This window comes from Stenella coeruleoalba (genome assembly GCF_951394435.1).
Source record: "Stenella coeruleoalba genome assembly, chromosome: 8".
Classification (NCBI taxonomy): Eukaryota; Metazoa; Chordata; class Mammalia; order Artiodactyla; family Delphinidae; genus Stenella; species Stenella coeruleoalba.
The window spans coordinates 44,868,632-44,887,017 of NC_137154.1; the positions used below are offsets into that span (position 1 = coordinate 44,868,632).

The following is an 18,386-nucleotide window of genomic DNA, read 5'->3' on the forward strand; positions in this document are numbered from 1 at the left end:
TCCCTCCTATGCCCCAAGGACCCATGCAGCCCAGAGGGGGGTCTTGGAGGGCAAGGGACCTGGCCTGGGAGCCCAGCAGGCTTCCTGGGTCCCAGTTGGTCAGGGGAGATGCTAGGCATGCTCCCCCTTGATCCTCCAAGCCCCAAGGGTCCCTCCAGGAGTGGAAACCCCTCCCCTCTCCCAACTACCCCTCAGGTGCATTGGTCCTGTCCAGCCTCCACTTCTCCCCCCTCACTGCCCCCTCATCCTACCCGGTCGCTCGGGGGTTCTTCCCGTCTCCTTAGGCATCGAGGTCCCCCACCAGTGTCCAGCAGGCACCCTAGTTGTGGGGAGACGTGAACTCTGCATCCTCCCCCGCCACCATCTTGACTCTGCCCCCTCTATACTTGTTCTTTATAACAGTCGTAGTTCAGGTAGAGAATACCTAGGTATATTACCAACATATCACCTTCAGTTGTATCTGCAAACCCAGAGAAAGGTCAATATTGTTTCACCAACACAGCACTCAAACAAGTAAAGAGAAAGCCATAGGGATGTGCTTTCAACTCAGCTTTATCCAAGGTAAGAGAAAGTAAAGGCCCAGGACAGGCCTTGGTAAATACCATCCCAGGAGCTTGATTGGTTTTTATGAGGCAAAGAACAATAATATTGATCATTTCAGCAATGCAGTTTGAAGTAACATATAATGTGAACTTGAGCCTTTTAGAGTAAGCAAGGGATAACATGCCTCAAAAACCATTCTTTTAGAAATGTGGGCTAGTATACAATTGGTTTTGAGTCCAGCTCTGATCACAAAAGAAAGTAGAGATCCACCCAAAAAGGCCAGTTAGGTACAATGATGTAATAACAGTGCACAGTGCTATAGAAAAAGGTATCTGAAAAGCTTGCAGGACAGGTAAAATCCAACAGGTGTTGGCTGAACAGACTGAAGTTATATCCAAGGAAAAGGAAATGACCATGTGAGGCTTTGGTCATGAACTGTTACAGCAGAAGTTAGAGAAAAAAAAGCAAAGTTTTACCTTCTGGGTTTTGCTTTGTAAAGCTTACTTTGCAAGCTTCAGTTCAAAATTTCTGAGTTTTCCTAGTGAATGTCATCCATACCTGAACCTTAGTAAACAGATAAATTAGTAATTATTATTGATAGCTTTTCATGATGCCCATCTTTCTTAAAAACTTAAAGATATGCCTTAAATAGTTTAAAACTACTAGTTAGCCACAGTCCTAACAGACTTTAATAATAAAAACAAATACTTGATACAGATAAAATGACAATGAAAAACTGTACAATACTTGCTATGTTAGGGCAAAAGTATACAAATGGCTTTTCAAAAAATAGTGGATGCCTAACACAAATACTCGGTTTTCATTCAATTTCATGATTAGCTGTAAGATAGCACATGTCTGCCTAGTAAAAAGACTACATTTATTGTTTGTACTAAGTTGACCAGTAGAGGTGATAAGCATTATAAAGTAACAGGACAAAACAATCTAAAGTCAGGTAAGCATTTTCACAGGCAAAAATCGGGTTCTTCTAACTCTGTAATAATTCAGAAGGGCTTCCTGTAGTCTGCATTTGCCCACAGAGATAGACAGGAAGGTCCTTGAGCAGCTTGGTGAGTACCAGAAGCACACATCCTTAAAAAGTTGCTAAAAGAGGAAATTCATTCATTTATTTAATATACATATATTGAGCACCTACTATGTACCAGGCACTAGTAACACAGATGAAGAATACATTGGTAAAGCTTAAATTCAGACTAGTCTTTAAAAATGCTTTCTACCTAGCCCCAGGGACCACTTATATCTTCTGAAGAAGTCTGCATATTAGGTAAAGGTGAGATTTCACCTCGGGGGGGAAATGCACCAGGTTACAGTGACAAAAAAAATCTACATTTGTGAGGTCTGATGGAATAGTGGGGAAAGGACTGGATTAGGATTAGGGAAACCTAGTTCTAGTCCTATTACTTATTAGAGCTGTGTGACCTTAAGCAAACTTTACTTCTGTGGCCCTAACTCTTCATAAGTAAAATGATAATTGGGCTACAATCATAGAATATTAAAGCCAAAAAGAACAGAGGTCATCTAGTCCTGTGCTTTTCAAAGTCCTTAGTTCAAATGTAAATACACAGAAGTCCCAATGTAAATGAAAGCAGAGTCACCTTGAAGAAGTAAAAGCAGCACCCCAGAACCTCATTCCCCCCTGCCCACCCCTGCCTTGAAGTGGTCCAGGAGGCGAACTCACAGACCACCACCTGAAAATCACTCATCTAGTGCAAACTCTCACCTTTCAGATGAGGAAACCAAGACCCAAAATAGGAGTGATGGTTGTGATGTGAATATTTGGTTTCCTAAATAGAAAGGGAGGGAGGCTAAATAAAAGTTTTAAAAACTCATTAAAAAAAAAAAAAGCACAACAAAGGAAGTTTTCTAATTCTCTCGAAGTAGCTCCTTTATGAAAGGGAGCTTTGAAACAGACTTTAAGGCAGCCAGCCCATCAGAGGCTGAAATGAACAAATACCAACTAGTCTGCAGGGCCTACAGAGAGGACTGTGGCAGAAAACCACACAGCCCTCATATATCAGTGGGCACTGGACCATGTAAGATCCTTGTCCCAACAATGCAAGCATTAGCACTTTCAAGAGAAACATCTGGAATATTAGGAATGAATATAGACAAGTGTCTAGCTCCCAGATCCCCAAGGAGGATTCACCATCTATTACTCAAAAATATTAACAGAAGTGGGCATATTAGACCTTAAAGTGAACAGTGCAACCAAAAATCACTAGTTTGAAAGTTCTTCACAGGCATCCTCTCCGTGGAGGATAGTTTGGTATCTTGAACACTGTTAATCACAGCAGATTTGAAATTAAACCAGAAAGTTAAAATGCATGTCTAGTGCTCGACTACTTGGTCAGGGCTGTGATCTCTTCTGATTTCATGGCGTCAGACAGGAAGCTGAGCTCATTGCATAAGGTCTCATATCGGAACGCCATCCGGATCTGAGCAACATTTGTCTTTCGAATATCATTTCCTTCAGGTCCCTCTTTATAATAATTTTGTCCCAGAAATTTTTGCTTTTCCTGTGGACCAAGAGAAATACAAATGAAACAATATACCTTAGAATCACTTTCTATATCCACATGGCAGCTCTGACATTAACCACACCAAGTCAGGCTAGTCCTCCAAAGCAGGTCCTCCATCAAGACATCTTTCCCCACAGAGCTCTTACAAAATTCCTCCTGGCCTCCCTCTCCTCGAGCTTGTCACCCTGACAACCACATTCATTCCCGTCATTTCCAACTGTGCTTTCCTTGGTCAGAAAGGCAAAGAACTACAAGAGCTGCTGGCAATGAAGAAGGCAAGATGAAGGCGTGAAGACTCTAGCAAGGCTCTCCCGGGAGCTGACAAGAGCACAGGTGTGTCTGGGGACAGCCAGTCCAAGGAATCATGTCCCCACAAAATGAATCTTGAGCCTTAACTCTTGTCTACATCAGCATCCAACAAGAGCAAGATGCAGCCCTCTCCCTGTACCAGTGACACCACCCAGCGAAGGTACCCAGGGACCTAAGACACCATCTGGAGCAATGGTTCTCAACCCTGGCTCCATGTCAGAATCACCTAGGGAGCTACAAAAAATTTTTTTGTAATTACTGATGTCTGGGTCCCATCCCTAGAGTTTTCTATTCAATCTAGGTACTATTCATCTATTCAAGAAGTATTGAGTGCCCACTATGTGCCAGGGTCTATTCTAGGCCCCAGGGCTATAATGCTGAACTTACATTCTAGAAGGCAAGACAGAAAAACACATGACTACATATGGCAATGTCATATAGTAATAAATGTTATGATGGAGAATGAGGGCAAGTGTGTGGCTATTGTAGAGTGGGTAATCAGGGGAGGCCTCTCTGAGGAGGTGACATTTGAGCAGAGGTCTGAAAAAGGTGACAGAGCATCCATGAAAATTCAGGAGTCTCCACAGCGTTCTCCCCTAGAATATGAGTTTTCAGTGTGACAGAGACCCTGCTTGTTCTGTTCATCCCCAGTCCCAGGGCCAAGAAAGTGCCTGGCACACAGCAGGCATCCGATGTACACGTGTGTTGAAAGGACAGGAGGGATGGGGTGGTGCAATCACACGGCGTACCTGATGCGAGAGGCCGCTCTGCAGCACACTGTTCCTGGCGATCTCACACAGGTCACACGTGCTCAGCTTCCACACTTGAGCCGCAATTGCATATTCTTCCATAAGTGCTTCCTAGATTCCCCCAAAGTAAATGTGTTAGATGGGAGGCTATCCATTTCAATGCTTCACATATTTCCCAAGCTAGAAACATCAGACTGACATTGCAGATTTCATTTTTCTTTAAGGACTGGCACCTGAATAATAAAACAATATCCCCCCACCTTTAAATTACAAACTCCGGAGATCTTTGTGTGAAAGCTCAGGTTGCCAAAGCCAGATATATCAAAGAACACCTACAGATTTATCTGTTGACCAACACATGTTCCAAGCCCTGTGCCCATGACTGGGGATGCCAGCCTGCTCTCCTGTGCCTGTCTCCCTGTTGTGCACACTTTTAGTACCCATCCTATAGTCTTGCTTTGTATTTAACACATTTTCTTAGGATCATCCAAAATAAAAGTTAATCTGAGTAAAGAACAGAGGTGGAACATTAAATAGGAATGAGAAGCGATCAAGGATCAGTAGTGAGATAGTGTTAGCCCAGAAGCATTTGGGTTTGAGCTGTGCTTATACTTTGTCCTCTGGGATGTGAAACGTCTGACATTTATCACAAGCCCTTCCGTCACCTCTTTGCCACATCATTGCCTCTGTATTGTAGAGCAGTGGTTCTGAAAACATGGTCCCAGCATTCCTGAGGGTCCCCAAGGCCTCTGGAAGGTCCTACCTTTTCCAACTATGCATTTTGTGAGGCAAGATTTTCTTCATACACCTTGATAAAAGTAATTTATCACAGCAGATTAACTGAAGAAGCAGAGATGAGAATCCAGCTGTCCTCTATCAAACTAGACATTAAAGAGATTTTCAAAACGCCATTCTTGCCATTCTCAGTATTTTGTTATTGTAGTTTGCAGAAATATGGTTATTCTCATAAAAATTGCTAAGTTTGTTAACATTTAATGATTTATTAGTGTTATTTTACATGAGTTAGTATTTTTCAATTTCACACAGTTAAGTATCACTAGATACAAGGCATGTCAACCACAGCTCTCTGAGGGCCTCAGTTCTTCATAATATAAAGGGGTCCTGAGACCAGAAGCTTGGAGCTTGGAGCCTGTCCTAGAAGACCCAGGCACCTCTATTTTTACTAATCCGTGGCTGGTCTTATCAGTACCACCCAAACGTGCTTGTACACTAAGTGATGCATGGCATCGCCTTTCCCTTCCTCTTCAGTTTCCCAGAGATCCACAGTGTGCTAGTAATAATAGTGGTAACAAAAATGGTAGCTAACATCTTTAATACATGCTGTACGCAGACACTACATTAGACACTGATTCATTATCTTAATGAATCCTTAGAATAAGGTAGAGGTGGACATAGGAACAATTTTATCCCTGTTTTACACATGAAGAAGGATAAAATACAGAGAGGTCAAGTAAGTAGCTCTACCAACATCACAGAGCTAGTGAATATCAAAGACGGAAAATGAAAGGCAAAGAAAAATCCTCAAAGATTCAAGAACCCCGAGGGCTCCTGGAAGGAGCACTTCGCTCACCAGAAAGTTACCTCTTGTCTTCAGTGGGCCACCAATGCCACCCCAAAGGCAGAGCTGAGCCATGTGCTCAGGTGCCAGCAGTGGGAGGCCCTACAGTCCTTATCTGCCCCTAAAGTCCTCACCTTCGTGTAGTGGAACTGCATGGGGTCATCGGTGGAGAGAGAAACATGCAGTCCCTTATGCAGGAATTCTCTCAGAGGGTTTTTGGAATATTCGAGGAACAGACTGTTGTTGCTAAGAGGAGACATGGCAATGGGGATCTGAGCAAGGTAGTAGAGATACTGCAACACCGGACTCTGCAAAAGAACCACCAAACTCAGGAAACAAGAGCCAGCGAGGGGAGGGAGGGATGGGAGAAGCATTCACCAGGGGAAACCAGGGGTCCGGGCAGTGTCTGCGGGAGCCCCCAGTCACCCCGAGCTCCACAACGCCAGGACCCCCAGGCCCACCCTCCACATTTACCTCACTACTGCATCAGGGCCCATCCCTCCCTGGGACTGCTCTCCTGCCCACTAAGCGCTCCCTCTTGGCTCCAGACTGGAGGCACAGCTCAGGGCAGGAAGGGAAGGGCACCTACAAGGCCCCGGGCTGACCCCAACCTACGTCCTCAGCTGCCCTCCCCCAGGAGCTGACCCCAATAGGTCAGTCCTGGAGATGCCCACTTTTGTTGCTTTGCGCTCTGACCACAAACATTCAGGTTGAGACTGTAAACACTGCAGCTCCTCGGAGGTAGGAAGGGGCGGACCTGACCGGGCCAGAGTGGTTCTCTGATGTAGCAGCCACCCCACACAGAAATGTGAAACACGGTTCGACCTCCCCAGGACCAGGGAAGGAGAGGAGTTGGAACAAATATCCTTCCTATGGAAGTGAGTCAAAATACGGAGAAGACAATGCAGAGTTCATGGTAGCATGATTTACACGAGCAAAAAGTTGGGTGGATTCTGTGCAACAGCTAGAGCCTGGCTGAATCAGGCACAGCCCAAGCAAGTGGCAGCCGTCCTTTCAGCAGCCTTTAGAATGAGCAGCGCAGAAAAACGCTTGTGACGATAAGGGATGAAGAAGGAACCAAAAATTTGTGTTCTTTATGATAATAAGCATATTAGAAATATGTTCTGGAAAAAGATGGGAATTGGAAATACTAAAAAGCTAATAATGCTGTTTCTATTAAAGTAATAGCAATAAGGACTTTTTTCCATTTCTCCATTTTTTTGAAAATCTAAATTGTGATGTATTTGGCTATGTTTTTTCATAATTAAATACGAAGCCAAGAGACTACAGACGGCACAGCCCAGAAAAAGGCCCGGCCTTCCTGCATCACTGGCCAGAGCCTCCCAGGGCGCAGGCAGGAGCCCAGGTGGTCCCACTCCTCCCCAGGGCAGCCCCGGGCGGGACTGTCACTGCAGGGCAGCCATCTGTCAGGGGCCCAGTTACCTTCTTGAGGAGCAGCCCATGGGAAATGTTGTCGGCAGTCAGGAAAGCAGATACCAAGTGAGTGATGGAGCCAGACTCCCCGCAGTGAGGCCGGAACAGGAACGTGCTCAGGCCCCGTTCCCTGCAGACGTGAGGCTTGTGGTGAGAAAGAACCCCTGGTCCACCTGCCCCGGGCCCCACAGGCCTGCACTGCTAGCTCAGGGCCCACTCCAGGGGAGACAGTCCCCCATGGCAGGGTCCGCACCGCTGAGGCAGGGCACCCTGGAAACAACCTCTCCCCAGGTGCTGAGGCCCAGGCCCAGAGCTCCTCAGAACCAAGAGACCTCATCTCTGGGAAGAGAGGGCCTAGTCCTCCATCCTCTCCTCCCCTTCCCCAGGGCCTGGTAGCCCAGATTCATAGACCTTCAGAGCAGGAAAGCCCACGAGAAACTGTGGAGTCCAGCCTCCTTGTTATAAAAAGGGGTAAACCCAGATGTCAGAAGCCACCGAGAGGGCAACAGCAGAGAGAACTAGAGCTCCTACCTCGGAGAGCTCAGCCCAGGGCTCCAACCCTAGCCGTCTCCTTTCAATCATGGTCCCCCTCAAAACTTCCACACCCACAAACTAGCGCTGGCTGAGGCTGAGCTCTGAGGCCCCGTGGCCCAGCAGGGGTGGGAGGACGCTAGATGTGTGGGGAGGGACTGGCTCAGCATCCTGCCTCGTGGGCCTCGCCTCCATGTGTGCGCTGTGGGGAGCCTGGGCGTGAGACCACTGGATGGAAGCTCCATGAGCACGTGGATGCAATGTTTTGTTCCCTATTATGTGTCCCGTGCCCAGGACCGTGCCTTAACATGGCAGGTGCTGTGATTCACTGAATGGATAGACGCACGTGTGAACACCACTGGCGTGGAGGTTAGTGAACGTGTATCAGCAGGTCCTGTGTCTCTATCATGTCAGGGACAGACGTGCACACATGTAGGTGTTGGTGAGTGTGTGTATGGACGTGTGTCCAGGCATGGGGTCTGGCTGCCTTGTATGTGTGATCGTATCTGTGGCAGCAGGCACGCCTGCATGTGTGTGTAGCCCTGTGGGTACGTGCCCTGTGGGTACGTGCCCTGTGGGGTGGGCCCAGGAGCATCCCCTGGTTTGAGGTGTGCACAGGGGCCAGCTCACCCACCTGCGGAGGTTGTTGAGCACCATGATGTTGGCATACATGTAGTACAGGTAGTAGCTGTAGGGCGGGTTCTGCTCGCTGGTCCAGACGTCCGGGCTGGGGCTCTTGTCTGAGAACATGTGATCGCTGTGCTTGGACTCATCATCCACGCTGTCAAACCCCGTCACCTGGGCAGGAGGAGGGGCCCTGCGTCAAGCCAGGGCAGACGAGCTGCCAAAGGCCTTGGCATATGTGCAGCTGAAGTGAGCCTGCTGAAGGCGTGGGAGCCCAGGCCTCTCAGCTGTGAAACCTCAGCTGGGGACCCCCTGGCCTGCCTGAGCCCCATTCTTTCCAGGGATAGTGAGTGGGCGCAGCGCCCCAGTCTGTCCCTCCGGGGCTTCCAGAGGTACCCGGGAAGTCAGTCTGGAGAGTGCCAAGCCCCTGTGTGGTGGCAACAGTGAAGGGGAGCTCAGGCCAGGTGAGCGGTGAGGCAGCTATACTCACCTCCCATCCTTAGGCTGTGCCAACAGCAGCGGTGACAACAGCTGTGAGGGGGAAGGGGACAGGCATTTCCCCTGCACCTACTGTATGTCAGGGCCTGCTTGAAGCACTCACCACACATCAGCTAACTTAATACTCAAGTGACCCCGTGAGGGAGGGCTTGGCTGACAGCAAAGCAGGGCCAGTTAAGGAGCTTTCCCACGTGAGACGACCAGCTCTGAGCCTAAACGGGCTCAGGGTCTGCACTGTTTGGGGCTGTAGGTGGAGGATGCCCTAGAGCGGCCATGATGTCCCAGGTGTGGCCAGCTGGGATGCCTCTCAAACAGGCCAAGGTGTGTGCCATCCAAGAGGGCCCCTTGGCAGGCTGAGCCATGGCTCTTGGGGTCAGAGCAGCTCAGGAGATGCCCACCCTCCCCCTGCACTTACACCTCAGCTGGGGCCCACACTACACCTCCAGGGCCCCACCCGAGTCACAGGCTTCCCGTCACCTGCTCCCAGAGGTCAGGCCCTGATGAAGGATGTACCTGCAAGGACCCAGCTCTCAGCCAGCATGCAGAGCAGTTTTGCTCCTGTCCCTCAGCCACAGCTGTGCTTTGGGAAGGGGCCCCTGAAGGACCGGCTGAGTCTGCCTGTTCTGAAATGGCAGTAGGGGCCCAGAGGAGCAAGCGGCCACCAGGGGCTTGGCAGAATCTTCCCTGTCACAGTCATTATGTGTCAAAGGAAATGACAGGGCCCCACTGCAGCTCTCAGCACGGCCTGGACAGGTCTGGGTGCCAGGGCGGACCTCGAGTTCCGCTCTGCTCTGCGCTCACTAGCTCCATGCTGCACCTGAACTCTGGGGGCCCAGCATGGGGGCAGTGTCAGCCCCTCTCCTGGGCTCTGCTAATGCAGGGCCCCAAACTGGGCCTCCCATGGCCTCAAGCACAAAACATGTCCAAACCCCAACTCCTCCTCCCCAAGCCTGCTGTCCCCCCATAGTTGGCAGTGTCCTCTGAAAGGCACACCATCTGCTCCCCAACGAAGCCAGGCACCAGGAGGCCCCCCGTGACTCTTTCCCCTTGCTCACCTTCAGGGTGTGCCCAGGCCCCATCCATTCTCCACCCGTGCCCATGCCCGCCCAGCGGCCCCGCCCACCGTCTGTATACGTCTCACTTTCCTTAATGTGGGGATGACAACACCTAGGCCAGGGACCTGGGTACGAATTCCACTTCTGCCCCTTTCTAGCTCTGTGATCTCTCAGTTTCCACTTCCTCATGTGTAAATCGGAGCTAGTAGCTTCACAGGACGGTCGTGAGGATTAAGTGAGATAATCCACAGTGTCTAACACACAGCAACACATAATCATGCTGCTTACTATTAACACCTACAAAATGATGTCAAGGGGGGCAACCGTGAGGCTGAAGCAAGGTCACGTCATGGCGTGGATCACCAGAGCAGGGAGCGAATAATCAGTGTGAGCTGCGACTGCTGGTCCAAGGCCCCCGCACGTCTCCATTGCTGGAGCAGGCCCCTGACTCTCACCTTGCCCCCTTGCCCCCCACCTCCAGCTCCTTCTGTTCCAGGCCTTTCTTCACACAACAGCCTGCATGGTGTTTGTCTAAGACATAAATTCAGTGCCGTCCCTCAGCCCCTTCAAACTTTCCTGGCAACCCCCCAACTCCCACTACACACACACACACACACTCACACACACACACTCACACACTCACACTCACTCAGTCACCCCTCCTTCCCCCACTCCCAGCCCTCTGGTATCTTCCCCACCTCCCTCACTGTCAGAAACCATCCCCATAAACTCTACCAGGCACTGAACTTGCTTCTCACCACCTGCAGCCAACTCTATTCTGGGCACCCAGGAGGCGGGACCAGCTCCTGTCCCCCTGATGCCCTTTCTGGTTAAGTCTCTCTTCCACGCTTCTCACACTCTCCCACAACTAACCAGATAAATATATTTTGTGGGGCTTGTGTGCTTAACCAAACAAGGTGGGAGGACCATTGGTTTCTAAGCAAAAGCAGGAGCCTGAAATGTCTGCATTTGTAACAACCTGAGGCTACAGCTGGGACAGAGGCCAGTCCTTCCAGCCCCACCTGGTCAGGAACTAACTCCTCAGTCTTTCTGCCTCACGGCTGCCTTCCCAGCACCCCACCCATGCCCGCAGGCCTGCCCCAGAGGAGCAGGCTCATTATTCTAGACATTCAGCTTCTTGGGCTGGCCACCTCATGCCTGGGGCACACCAGTGACAGGATCTTAGAAGGGAAGGCTGACCCTACCCACCCCACCGCCCCCCCCCCCCCCCCCCCCCGGGGATTCCTCTCGTCCCTCCCTCACTGGGCACACTGCCTGGGCACCACCCACACTTACATATCTGAGGAAGAGGTGAAGCTCTCGGTGATCCTGAGGATTAATGGTGGCCTCAAAAAGGGGCAGGAAGATGTTCTCCAGCATCTTCCCAAAGCTTGGCAGCAGCTTCTTTGACCTAAATATGTCACTGGGGGAAAGCGGAGACTTGCTGATTAAGGTGGACCCAACAGCCCCCTTGGCCCATCAGAGACCAGCCTCCCCAGTCCCTTCCCTCAGGCAGCACAGATCCCCATTTAAACACCCAGGGTAGATTCAGAGGTAGGGCTCCAATACAGATCCTCCCCTCCTCACCAAGTTCTGCAACACTAGGCATTGGTGGCACGCTCAACACCTACCCATGCCCATCAGAGAGCTTTCTCCAGCTAGAGGCCAATCTGGGAGTGGGGTGCCAGGATTCAGGCTGATCCAACTCTCTCCCCTCAGCTCAGTTCCCCTAAACCACGTGTCCCAGGCCCATCCAGGGGCCACATTGGCCAGACTGGAGAGGACAGTGGTGGTCTGAGTCATATCCAGGGAGAGGGCCAGCAGTGTAGGCCCCGCATCAGGTCATTCAGACCCTGGGCCTCACCCAAAAGGATAGCCCATCCTCAAACCACAGTGACAAGAAGATGGGCAGTAGTTCCCACCAGGCCTCTACACATGTATGTTCTTCAAAGAACAGAGTTGAAGTGTCACAAGGACGTCTTTGCCAACCACCCCGCCCTGTAGGAAAATCCCTGGGGCAGAGAGGCCTAGGCTGGCACTGGAACAGGCCCTGTCCCTCAGCAGCACAGACTCAGCAGCTCCTGTGGGACAGGCTGGCGACCCCAGAGGACACAGGTAGACAGCAGCTGCCTCACTTACTAGATCCGGGGCACCTGGATGATCCAGCGCATGTTGGGTGAGTAGACCTTGTGCTGGATGAACCAGCGGGCCAGGTTGGACCACTCCTCAGGACTGCAGCCGTAGATGGAGAGCCGTGGCTCTGAGTACTGGTACTTGCTCTCCTCCAGCTCCTGGGCCACCTCCTGGCACCAAGAAGAGCTCAGGTCAGCCCAGAGCACCCCAGCTGCTAGATCCTGCAGCTCCCTCAGCCACCTGCTCCTGGGCTCAGAAGGCCTGATCTACATCCCCTTGCTGCCCCGTCAGCACTAACTCCACCTTCCTAGGGAAGAAGGCCTTGGACCTGCACAGTCACACACATGACCAGGCCAGACAGCAGAAGCATCTCCAAATGGGGCTAACCTATACCCGGTGCAGGCTGCAAACACACAGAGCAGCAAGCCTGGATGCCGAGAGCTGGGCCAGCGGTGGACACCCTCCCCCCCCTCTTGCCTGCAGTCAGCACAGTCCACACACAGCACAGCCTGCGCACTCGGGAGTCAGCAGCCAGGGCCACAGCACTTGGCACCCAGGCACCTGCACCTCGCCTGAGCTGGATGGTGGATGGACGGGGATTCACGAAGGGGAAGAGGACAGGAGGCCCTGCGGGGGCCCCACCCCATGAACGCAGATGCTGTCAGGAATCCGAGGAGGGCTTGGAGAGGTCCAGGGCTCACCCACCTTGACCATCCGAGCAAAGTACTCTCCTCCCAGGTAGTTTTCAGTTTTCAAATACAGGTCTCGGAGCTCACTGGCCCCCACAGGGTTGTATTTGGAGTTGAACTTGTCAAAGCGGTGGAACGTCTGCCGGCCCTGGGGAGAAGGGACACCAGCCAGATCACCATGCAGCCACCACACACATGACCCCTTCAGGCCTTTACAAGGTGGCCTCTGTGAGCCACACTGAAAGATACCTTCTGTGTCAGTTCTTGCATGAAAACCTGGGAAGTCCCAGGGCCAGGATCATGCATCCTCACTCAGCCAGCACTGGGGGCCTTTTGCGAGGCCCTCTGTAAAGGGGGATCGAGGGCCTCATGCCTCCAGGAGCAGGGCTGGCTGAGTAAGCCAGAAATACTGAACCATCAGTAATAATGTGTGTCCTATTACCGTTTAGACTTCGTAAGGCACTTTTCTCCACGTTGCCTCATTCAGTGTCTGGTTTAAGATTTTTTTATTGTGGTGAAATGTACATAACACAAAATTTACCTTCTTAACCATTTTTAAGTATACAGTTCAGTGGCATAAAATACATCCACGTTGCCATGCAGCTGTCACCACCATCCATCCCCATAACTCCTTTCATGTTGTAAAACTGAAACTCTGTACCCACTAAACAATAGCTCCCCCAGACCCTGGTAACCACCATTCTCCTTTCTGTCTCTATGAGTTTGCCTGTTCTAGAGGCCTCATACAAGTGGAATCATACAGTATTTGTCCTTTTGTGTCTGGCTTCTTTGACTTATCATAATGTTTTCAAGCTTCATCCATGGATGTAGCAGATATCAGTACTTTATTCCTTTTTAGGACTGAATAGTATTCCAGTGTGTGTGTGTGCATTTTATTTATCCATTCATCTGTTGATGGACACTTGGTTTGCTTCCACTTTTTGGCCACTGTGAATAATGCTGCTATAAGCATTAATGTGCAAGTAACAGTTTTAGTCCCTGCTTTCAATTCTTTTGGGTACATACCTAGGAGTGGAATGGCTAGAATGTATGGTAATTCTATATTTAACTTTCTGAGGAACTGCCATACTGTTTTCTATAGCAGCTGCAACATCAGTTAGTATTTTAATAACTTTGTAATGTCAATAAGGCACGTGGCAGTCACCATTTTATAAGCAAGGAAATAAAAGCTTAAATGAGTTGCTTAAGGGCATACAACTCCTAAGTGAAATTAGAACAGGGACCTCCCTGACCAAGTCACACACTCTTTTCCCCTGTCCCAGGGCTGCTCCCAGCCCTGTTACTCTCTGAGGACAAACTACCTCTCACAGTCCCCATGAAACAGGCTGGGACCTGGGACTCCTTGCTGCAGTGCTACAGTACTTGCACCTGGACAAACGTCTCCTCAAGCAGCAAAATGCAAAGAAACTATATGGGACTAAAAATAACATGCACAGTTGGGGCAAATTATGGACAAAAGATACAAAGAGGGCTTCCCTGGTGGCGCAGCGGTTGAGAGTCCGCCTGCCGATGCAGGGGACACGGGTTCGTGCCCCAGTCCGGGAAGATCCCACATGCCGCGGAGCGGCTGGGCCCGTGAGCCATGGCCGCTGAGCCTGCGCGTCCGGAGCTTGTGCTCCGCAACGGGAGAGGCCACAGCGGTGGGAGGCCCGCGTACCGCAAAAAAAAAAAAAAAAGATACAAAGAGACCAAAAAACCCAACTGCCACTTCTGAAGAGCCTGGAGCAAAAACGGGGTGTTGGAAGCAAAAGCAGGGTACTGAGCATGCCCCCTGCACTCAACACCACCAGAGGGGTGGGCAAACCACCTAAGCCACCGCTCCCGCCCGACCCCGGGACACATCCCTACCCTTACCCCATATAAGGTACAAGCTCACTCCCCACTCAGGGAGCAAGCACGCAAGGGAACCTGCTTGTTCTCGCTCCCCCCTGCTGCAGCAGGATCCCCAATAAAGCCTTGCCTAAATTTCTTGTCTAGCCTCTAGTCAATTTCTATTGATCAGAAAGGCCAAGAACCCTGTTCCGTATCATCCACGGCTAGAAGAGAAAGAGATGCCTACGTGGCCAGCCTCTCTCCAAGCCCAATCCTGGCTCCTTTCCAGGGGGCTGAGTCCCCTGCCAGGACTGCACGAGGCCCTTTGGCCGAGCTCACTCACCGCATGGACATCCAGCGAGTCCACAGTGAGGTCGTACGGGTCCATGTGCAGGCTGTCGAACACCTGCCGCAGGGTGATCTTCCGGCCCCACTTCTCGGCAACTGTCCGGTCAGGCTCCGTCTGGTACGTATGCTTGATGAAGCGCAGCAGGTGCTTCTGGTTCATGCAGGCAGCTGCGTGGATGTGCGTGTCCACCTGCAACACAGTGGCCCCCAGCACGTGAGCTGGGCCACCTCCCCCCGGCAACAGGAGCCAGGACATCCAGGCTTCGGTGTGGAGCGCAGAGCCTCAGCACCTGCACTGACGCCAGATCCCCCGCCCCATTTCTCCTGTAGACTTTGGAACTGGTCTTCCTCCGTCTAGCCTTGCTGCCCAGTCCCCCTCCTTACAGCACCAAGAGATCTTTTTTAAATGTAGGTCAGATCCAGCCACTATCCCTGTTAACAAATCATCAGTGCCCCCAAGTGTTCAAGATAAAGCCCAAGCTCCTTAGCCTGAGATTCAAGGCTTACTTCAAGCCTTAAGTCTCACCTTGCCACTGCCCTGCTCTCTGCTCCAGCCAGGACACCCCCACTTACAGGTGCCCGAGGTGCCATGCTATTCACACCGCGTGTCCTCAGCCTGGCATGCCTTCCCTCCTCCCCACCGATCCATCCACCAAGAAATTTCCCACGACTTCCTCCACGTGGCAGCCTGTCCTGATCCCGCAAGCACAGCGGATCATTTTTTCCCTTGCCCAACCTGGGACTCTAGCACAGACACTCCCGTCACTGTTTATGTCCTCCAATCTGATCTAATAATTTTCTGTCTACTTCATCACTAGACTGGGAGCTCAGTCCTCAAGGACAGGGACCATGTCTGATGCATCTAAGCCTCCAGCGCCTACCCCAGAGCCTGGTATGATGTTGAATCAATGGATGGATGAATGGACCAATGAACAGGTGTGGGAGGTTGCAATAGTTTCGATGATATCCACAACCTCCTAGAAACCTGAGGACCCACCTAATGCCCCACAAAATCCCACACTTGCCATTGACCTCTCTGGAGCCCTCAGAGCATTCCCCTCAGCCACTAGCCCTAAAGAAACGGAGGCCTGGCTAAGCTGAGAGATGGCCTGAAGTCACAGTGAACATCCTGACCCCCTTCCGTGAGCCCAAGGGGCCTGAGGGAGGTTCCCCCAGGAGGGTGGCAGCAGCCTCGCTGACCAGGGTGCTGCCAGCCCACACTCTGCAGTCCCTGCTGCAGCTGGCTGGGCACGCTGCCAGGGCTGGGGTGAGGAGGCGGCTGACCTCAGGCCAAAGAATGCTGTTCACAGCTGGCCAGGCATCTCCAAGTCATGCCAAACCAGACATCTGATCCACTGAACCTCTGTGAGCTTTTTAATCAGCCAGCCCATATCACTGACCAACATCACTCACTCATCAGAGCCCTTCCTGCCCTTAATCCTGCCACTCCTACCAGAAGAACAGACCACTAGGCATCAGAGAAAGGAAGCACCAAAAGTTAAAACGTCACACAGCAGTACACAGGCTCAGGCACAACACGGATGGGCTGGGCTCATGTGGGACACACAAGCGGAGGTCAGCCGGAGTAATCTCATCTGGACACAGCTGGGCTCAACTACCTCAGCATGACTTAGCACATTCTGGGCTTTCTTGCTGTCCTCTAGCATAGCAATGACACACTGCAGGGGGTGCAGCCTGTCCTCATTCCCAGGAGTCACTAGAGGAGGGAGGAAAACAACTGGATAATCCAGGAAGCATCTGATCCAAACTTCAAACTTACCAAGGTGATTATTTTAGGAACAAGTAAAAGAGCCTGTCCTTGGAGGTCAGCATTTTCAACTCACCAGAAGACCCAAGAGCATTCCTTGCTTTCATCTAAGACCTGGGTCTAAACGAACAGTAGAGTTTCTAAGCAGGGCTGGCCAATACCCGGCCCCTAAGCCAACGCTGACTATTTCCACCCCTGTGGCAAACATCGGTGATCAATTACAGCACTCTTCACTAAGCTTCGGGAGTAGCCTCAGGTAGGCGCTCCCCGTTGGTCAAGTTTAGCACAGAAGACGAAACCTATCTGCTATCCCTGATATGACATTTAAACCGAAGTGGGTAAGGCCTAATCTTACCCAACTCCCAAGCAGCGAACACTCAGCCCCTCATTCTCAGCTCTGAGCAGAAAACAGTCATCTCAGTGACACAGTCCTGCTGATTTGGCCTCACGGTGCCATAACCCATGACCTGATGTGACGTTGCAGGTAATTTCACAAGTACCGCCCACACTGACCCACAGCCAGGCACAGCTCCTGCCTCAGAGCAGGACCCTGGCCTGCCCCTGTGACACTGACAGCCACTTGGAAGTATGGAGGCCACCTCCCAGCCCGGCCTGAACTTCAGCAAGTCAGCTCTCCTCCCCTAGCACAGGCTTCCAGGGTAAGATGAAGCAGCCAGCACTCAGGAGGCAGGGAGGGGCGGGCACAGCCTGACCTGGACGTGCGTTTACGGATAGCTGTGGTGCCAGAGAACAGCCCACTGTGTCAGAGCACGGGGCTCAAGGCCACCTCTGTCCAGAGAGCACATGAACGCCCAGATTGACAGGGAACGCGAGGATGGGCTCTGGTATGTAACCACAGCCCCTTCGCCCCCTGCCCCCTAGGACTCTCGCCCTCATGGTGGCCAGAGAGCGCAAACACCCACTGGGGCCCCGCCTTAGAAGCAGACAGTGTCGGAGCCAGTGCAGTCAGGCGCAGGCAGCAGGAAGCAGTCAGGCCCAGAGCGCGCACGTGGGCAGAAGGCAGGGCTGCGCAGGGCTGGGCAAGGAGTTTTCTTGGACACCCATCTGGGCGTTGTAGGGTTCCTTCGGGCAGGGCAGAGAGGAGCTGACCTAATGACTGAGGCACCCAGCTGTCTGAGCACCTGAGGATCACACAGAAGAAACAGATGGTGCTTGAAGGTGAATATGCCACGGAGGTGGTGTCTACCACACATCCTTTCACCTCTGCCTGGAAATGCCCGAGACTCTTCCATGAGCCTCAGAGCCCAGGAGCAGAAGCCTAACTTGCACCCTGGGGGCTCTTGATCCCATCCAAGTGGGATGCAGCTTAGCAGAGGTGATCTCGGGGCCTCACTGGAGAAGGCCGTCCACGTAGTACTGCTGAGTGCTCCCAGGCAGGGGGTCAGGGAGGCCTGAGCTGGGCTCTCCAGAGGAGACACAACCTCCTCTGGCCTACCCTCCCTTGTCAAAGCTGACCCCAGGGAGAGGGTGGCACTGGGACAGAGGCCCCTGTGGCCATGACAACCCTGCTGTGACGCAGTTCAGATGTGGCCACCCCTCCTCCGGGCATAGCCTTACCCCACCCTTCTCCCGGAGCTTCTGTCCCAGAGCAGCGCCACACCCCCGCCCGCCTCCCTGCTGCCTCTGACAAACCTGTGGGCCCTTGCGTGATCCAGAACCTCACCCACACCTGCAGGCTCACTCCCCACAGCCCGCCACGAGCCTCTGCCCCCACCCCCGAGCTCCAGCCACA

General features: G+C 51.9%; 1 protein-coding gene across 1 annotated transcript in view; it reads right to left on the minus strand.

The window, feature by feature from the left end:
* Positions 1 to 611: 611 nt before the first annotated feature.
* Positions 612 to 18,386, minus strand: part of AMPD3 (adenosine monophosphate deaminase 3) — a 42,274-nt gene continuing 24,499 nt past the window's right edge. The window contains exons 7-15 of the mRNA XM_079928272.1: positions 14,861 to 15,055; positions 12,701 to 12,832; positions 12,002 to 12,165; positions 11,159 to 11,285; positions 8,320 to 8,483; positions 7,164 to 7,284; positions 5,855 to 6,028; positions 4,142 to 4,252; positions 612 to 3,080 (exon numbers count right to left, since the gene is read on the minus strand). Coding sequence (XP_079784398.1) covers positions 2,904 to 3,080; positions 4,142 to 4,252; positions 5,855 to 6,028; positions 7,164 to 7,284; positions 8,320 to 8,483; positions 11,159 to 11,285; positions 12,002 to 12,165; positions 12,701 to 12,832; positions 14,861 to 15,055 — 1,365 coding nt within the window. The 3' untranslated portion in view covers positions 612 to 2,903. The remainder of the gene's footprint in view (positions 3,081 to 4,141; positions 4,253 to 5,854; positions 6,029 to 7,163; positions 7,285 to 8,319; positions 8,484 to 11,158; positions 11,286 to 12,001; positions 12,166 to 12,700; positions 12,833 to 14,860; positions 15,056 to 18,386) is intronic.